We start from the raw sequence: 6,760 nt of genomic DNA on the forward strand, positions 1-6,760 counted from the left end.
AAAAAAAAAAAAAAAGAAAATACAAGGGGAAAAAAGGCATGTTCCTGTCTTTAGGATCACTAGCAGGATAAGGATGACATGAACTCCATTGGTCACCTTTAACTTCCGTGTAGAGAAAGCTCCTCTGAGAATGAAGCCAACCATGGACAGCACAGGTGAGTGAGGAAGAGAAAAAGACCAGTCCTTATGGTACCTTCTCTAGTCCTGGAGCCAGCTGGCCTTACCTCAGCCTATTTAGTCATGAGTCAACAAAGCCCACTTTAATTAAAACTATTTGATTGCCACTTGCAATCAAAAGAATCCTGAGTAATATACTAGCCTCCTGGTGTATTGAATGAATGAATAATGAGCCAAATAACAAAGAATTATCTCCTGAAAGAGCCTGGAAAGGAATGGCTGACAAAGTTAAATCTGCTTCTAAACCTAACTGGAAATGCCCACACGAACCTATTCTTCTCACCATCTAAAACAGCCCAAGTAGTGCCTTAACTGCTCTATTCTTCTCTTAGATATTTGAACAATGACTACTGTTATCCACCCTAACTTTTCTGACCTACTTATCTGCTACTTTCCACACTAGATGTTAAATGTAGATATCAAATTTTATTCAATTCAAAATTTAAAGTCCTTATTCTCTCAATCTCAATACAAATACATGTATTGATCACTCCTACAAATTAAGTTGTCTTTACCAGCTTGCAAACTGCAATAATACTAAGCTTAAATCACAATAAGTAGAACTACATGTTCCGTACCTCAAAGTAAAAAGGAATAGTGACAAATTACCATTTCCCTGAATTTTCTTTAAAATTTTCCTGGAAGCAAGCTAGCATCTTTGTATGAGGTAGAAGACTAGGTGGTCCAGAAATAAGAAAGAGTAGGAAGGAGATTTCTTAGTGAGTATCCTTTTTTATTATTTGAATTTATACCATTTGAACATACTACCTACTCAAATAAAATTAAAATTTAGAAAATTCACTGAGACTCATTTTCAGAAACTACATTATAACTCTCTGTAATAGCCTAGAAATAATTTTTTAAAATACTACACACTTTTGACTCTTACAAAGATAGTAATTTTCCAAAATATACTTCAGACACATCATAAATGCTACTCTATTGTTTCAGTCCATTCTCTACTCACCAAATGTGAAATCAGAATACCAGCAAAACATGATATATAGTTCTTTTTTGCTCTCCCTTCCAGAACAGAAGTGCTAGTGGGAAACAAAATGTATTTGCCAAAAGAAAAAAATTGCTAAAAAGCATACAAATAATCACAAGTCAAATCACCAACATTTATCCATACTGTTAATTAAGGGTTGTCCAAAGTATGGTTTCCATACCATTGATGCAAATGGTGACTTTAACTGTATGTGAAACAATATTTTAATAGTTATGCATTTGCTTTTAATAGTTTATTATACCTAGTACACCAAATCAATGACTTCACAAATACTAGTGCTTACAATGAGACTAAATCTATTTAAGTGAAATCATGAATCTATCTGGGGAAAAAAAAGAGTGCGTATGTGTGAGTCAAGTTTGAAAACCACTTGTGCATTACCCAAAGATCAAAGGCTCACCAGGAATGATCACCAAACAGAATCAACCATACTGAATCCTAAACTAGCTCAAACTTCATGCATACGGGGGAACTCACTGAAAAGCTGGTACAACTAAATGACACCAGTGCTCTCCTCTTTCTTAAGAGTTACGGAAATTAAGCAAACCTGAAGTTTAAATAAAGTAAGGGTAAGACTCAGAGCTTGGTACAATCCTTGAACTTTTGGCTAATGACGCTAAAAAATGGTATTCCTTTCCACAGACCTTTCATGTGCTGTCAACAGTCATCTCTAATCCCTTTTACCTCAGATACCTCACTCTGCAGGCTCTGGCTCACTCTCCCATCCTGCAATCTACCACCCTAAGGTTTCCAAGGCAGTTCTAGGGCCTGAAGAAAGCCTTTACAGTCGATCAGTCTCCAGGAAGAGGAATGAATCAGGCTCCGGCAGAACTTCTGTTTAGTATTCTCTGTGATTCTTTACTGCCTCTTCGCACTTCTGTTACTGCTATGTTGCCCCTCAACCACCAAAACACTGGCCACGACCCAGTCGAAGCCTGCACTTGTCTGTCAGAGCCTTATACTCTGAAATTACTCCTCAGTCTCAGGCCTCACATTCCCATTAAAAAATTAATTAAAAAAAATTTTTTTTTTCCTTCTCCCAGGCCAGACTTGGTGAGGAGTGGATTAAATGGCAGAGCACAAACTAATCCTCCAGGTGTGAGTGACCATCCACCTCACCTTATTCTCCCAAAGGTATCTGAATTAAGAAAAGTGCATTTTAAAAGAAACAGTTAATTAAAGAAAGTTTATATGAAAGAATTCTAGGCTATATAGAGGCAATTTAGAGCAGATGAAAAGAGATTGTAGGGCTCACTGCAGGACTACTGCCAGGCCATCTGCCAGGCAAGCCCCCTCTGGGCAGTCTCACAATCTGGAATAAGAGTGATGAGGGTGGACAAGAGTTGTCAATGGGCTTCCTAAGTAAACTTCATTTATGCATGATCAGTTCCCACCGCAAACTATCCTAACTGTCCTCATTTAATATGGTTTGCTCACTTTAGAAAAAAGACATCTAAACCCAAGAAAATGTAAATCACCCTCAAAAACTATACTGATCCCCTGACTGTAGCCAAAAAGATACTTCCAAATCAGACAGTTACTCTCCATCAGTATGATGCCATCTTGGGGAATCCATATGGTTCCCAAGATTCTACTTTATGCACATTACATTCTTACAAGAATATTATCACAATAACCCCAGAGAGTGAGATCCAAAGCCCTGACAGATGGTCCCAATTGGAGACCCTCTCTCATGTCACAGGAGCCCACAAGATCAATTGCCTAGACAAGCACATTCACTTGAAAATGCAGTTCTAAATTCAGATTTCAGTAGACCTAACTTTAGAAAGGGTATATTTAAGATACAAATGTAATACCCACATCCTGAGCAAAGAACATTAGAAATTATCTGCTTTGAAAATTACCATAACCCAGATACCAAAGCATGATGTTTGCCTTCACACCTAAGAACACCATAAGAAAAACCATTCTGTTTTGGAAACTAGACCTGGCACTTGCAGTATTTATTTTTTCTTTTATGTTTCATAACTGCCTTTAGTCACTTGTTCCTATTAATAAAGAATTCAAGAAAATTAAAGAATTGCAATATCAAACTGCAATTTGGTAGACAACACAGTAAAAAATAGGTTGAAAGTGGAACACAGGCAATTCACCAAGTCAGACTGTTTGAATAGCATGGCACAATCTGTGGCTAATACCCTCAGACTACATATATTCCTTGCAAAGTTAGCTGATACCAAGCAAAAACAATTTGTCTAAAACAAACTCCTGCTCCAGCAATTTCTGGCAATTATCTTATCCGTCCAGGATGGGTCCCAAATTCCCTAAAATGAGGCTTGCGACCACATCCCCTTCAATTAATATCCCCCCCTCTCTTACAGGAAAGTATTTCACTTTTCATCTTCTCTCTCAAATTCTGCCTATCCATCCCCTCAATCCTGACCTGGTCCCTAAAAAGGAAATGCTCCTTCCACCTCTTCAAGTCTAGACCCTTGACTCATTCTCTTCCTTTCAGCCTTTAACAAGACATAGATTCCCTGGAACGGATGGACAAGCAGGTGGACACACAAGGGCACGCGGGGCGCGCGCGCGCACACACACACACACACACACACACACCTCCCACCGCTTTACTTAAACAGCTTTAGGCTTCCCTACACTTCAGTTTACACAGTTTTCTTAACTCCCACTAATCTAGTTTATTTGAACTCTATGAAGCTCCAAGCACAGAGGGTCACTGACTCCCAACAGCCCGATACCAGCTGACCAACTTCTCTTTTTCTAAGCTCCTACCCTTTTCTGTTTCTGCTGGCTCCTCCATGGCCCTCCACTCTCCAAGAGTTCAAGGTGTGGTTAGACCCTGGAGTCTTTCCTCCCTCCAGTCTACATGACTTCCTTCACTCTCCTCTGTAGCAGTGATACACCAAGGATCTATATTGGACCTCACTTTCCCCTCAGATTCTAACTATGCATCTTTAGCCACCAGTAAACATTAAGCCCTTGCCTCCATCTTCCTTAGCCCTTCCGCTTTGTCCCACAACCAAATTCACCAGAGCCTTCCCAGGATTCGCACTCAACTCCCACCTCCACTTCCCCCTTTACAGGCAGCCATCTAGGTCTGCTTATGTTTCCGTATTAATATTTTAACTCCTATTCCCACTATCGTTGCAGGCTTGCTCCTTCCCCAGAGTTCCAAAGTGACTGCCATGTCCAGAATGGGATGTTATGGACTCCCTTACCATGGGCTAGCACTTGCTCTCAACTGAAAGGAGTCATGAAAGAAGGGCACAGAAGGAAGAAGCAGCTCAGGTGGTGCCCCTGCCTTCACGTCACCTGCCAAAGTCCTGCATTTCACCCCAAATACCAAACTTTCCTTTCCATAAATTTCTGTTCAACCTAGCTGAGAACACTGCCCCAAACTCTTGAATAAGTCCATTAAATAAAATCCTTTTTTGATCAGAAGAAATCACCTCTATGAATAATGCAATTAAAGGTACCAGACCTTCAATGTTATTAAAAAAAAAAACAAAACCAAAAACCCTTCCCAATCAGCTTCCAAAGCTAACTTCGGCCAAGTATCTGCCCCCAGGTCCTAGAGCAATAACAAAATAATCTAGGTAAAACACCTTCTATAGAAAATCTGTTTTCTAAAGGGAAAACAAGTAAAAATCTGACCAGGTAAGGCAAGTAACTAACAACGCGTGCCACAATTTTCTTCAGGAAAGTTGCCTGTTCTTTCTCATGCTACACTAGGAGAGCTGAACAGCTCGATTCAGCTAGCTTCCTAGGAATCAGGTCTGTGCTGCTGCGGAGTTGAAGAGCTGCTTCCTTCCACACAGCAGTCAAATCATGAAGTTGCAGCAGCGGCTGTTCTGTTAACCCGCAGCTAAGGATAACACTCGACTTTCTAATTTTAAAAGAAAGAAAGAAAAGAAACAAAAAAAAAAAAAAAAAAGACTTGGAAAGTAAGTCCCTGGGTCAAGGATTTGGGGCATGAGAAGAGGAAAAAGGGGCTTCCTGCACTGACCCTCTTATCACCCAGACCCTTGGGTCCAACGCAATTAGCGCACCTTCAGCCCGCGGGGACAACCCGAGAGCGCCGGGCGGGGTGAGGGGCGCCCACCTCCGGAGGGCGGCAGTTTGCAGGTGCCACGGACTGGCCACCCACGCGTTTAACCCGGCTGGAACTCGCGGTTCGGGGATGGGTTTCCGGGTGGATCGCGCTCACTCTCAATTGACAACGAGGTCGGGGCAGGTTCGAGGGAAACAGGAGGAAAAGTCACAAGAGGGCTGAGGAGGAGGGGGGTCTCCGCGCTTCGGGGGGAGGCGAGGACCCGGCCCTCCAGAGGGCACCACTGCTGGCCCGCCGGGGCCCGAGGGGCCGGGCCCTGCCCCGCGCGCCCACCCGGGCCGCCCTACCGTGGCTCTGCAGGATCTCGTGCTTGAGGCCGCCGGTGTAGTCGATGAGCTCCTCCAGGCCGCGCTCGCACAGCTGCCCATAGCCCGAGAACTTGTGCAGCACCTTCTCCAGCTCGCGCTCCACCGTCACGCACTGATCCATCCCGGAGGTGGCGGCGGCGCCAGGCTCCCCGGCGCCCGGGTATCCGCAGCCGTTCGGCCCGGGCCCGGCCGAGGCCGCGTCCTGCTCCTCGTCCCCCAGGCGGGCGGCGCGGGCGGCTGAAGCGGCCGAGGCAGCGGGCGCGCTAGCCGCGGCGCCGGGGGAGCCCCGCGCAGCCAGTGCCCGCCTGCCCCATGCCCCCCCCACGGCCCCCGGGAACGTCGCCGCCGCTCCCGCTTGCTCTCCCCACCCGGCCCCGCGACCCTGGTCCTCACTCGCCGCGTTCGGCTGCCCGCAGCGGCGCCGCCGATTGTTTTTGTTTTCACGGAAACCGACCGATGACCTGGTTCTCCCGGGCGGCACCAAGCGCCGCCGACCCGAGGGGGGGGGGCAGCCACCCCAGCAAGGGAGAGAGGCGGCGCGGGCCGTACCAAGCGCACACTAGAGGGGGGAGCAGCCTGGAGAGCGCGGGCGGAGGAACGCGACGGGCGTCCGCTCGCGCCGCCGCTCTAAAGGTGTGGGCAGTACCACGCGGGTAAGCGTGCAAGGGAGAGGGCGAGGGTGGAGCAAGAACCCAATTGGTCCAAGGAGCTAAATAAGGAACTTTGGAGACAGCCCCGGAGCTTGCAGAGCGCTACAACTACGCTCTCCGTAAACAAGAGGGTGGAAACCGTCCCTAACCACTCCGCCCAGAAACGGGGAAAAAGAGCCAATGGGCGCGGAGTATACCTAAGGAACAAACGTCCTCCAATCCCTGACCGAGGCGTAAACCTTCAGCCAATCCGGGTCTAGGGGCCAAACCAATAGTCTCGCTGTTGGAGGGGGTGACTTTGGAGTACATACTGGAACCAAGTTGTTTCTGGAAAGCCATGAGGGAAAATAAGACAGAGATGAAAAGGTCTGTTTCCTGTAGGAGTTCGCCCAGGTCATAATTTATGTCATCTCCCCATTACTCCTGGGAGCACTGTCATTCCGAAGTTTTGAAGGCTGGACTCGCCGCCCCGGACGAAAAACCGAGCCGGGCGGGGCGGGTGGTGCTGCGGGCGGGAGTCACT

The 6,760-nt window shown here is 46.3% G+C and overlaps 1 protein-coding gene across 5 annotated transcripts in view; it reads right to left on the reverse strand.

Annotated features, from left to right (window-relative positions):
• Positions 1–5,868, reverse strand: part of RMND5A (required for meiotic nuclear division 5 homolog A) — a 69,256-nt gene extending 63,388 nt beyond the window's left edge. For 3 of the 5 annotated variants that reach the window (XM_040496834.1, XM_040496832.1, XM_040496833.1), the window contains exon 1: positions 5,567–5,868. In XM_040496834.1, the coding sequence (XP_040352768.1) occupies positions 5,567–5,708 (142 nt within the window). In that variant the 5' untranslated portion in view covers positions 5,709–5,868. The remainder of the gene's footprint in view (positions 1–5,566) is intronic. The other 2 variants (XM_040496837.1, XM_040496835.1) reach the window with 2 other exon arrangements.
• Between the last annotated feature and the right edge of the window lie 892 nt (positions 5,869–6,760).

This window comes from Herpailurus yagouaroundi, unplaced genomic scaffold, assembly GCF_014898765.1.
Source record: "Herpailurus yagouaroundi ecotype Mexico unplaced genomic scaffold, PumYag 188, whole genome shotgun sequence".
Taxonomy (NCBI): Eukaryota; Metazoa; Chordata; class Mammalia; order Carnivora; family Felidae; genus Herpailurus; species Herpailurus yagouaroundi.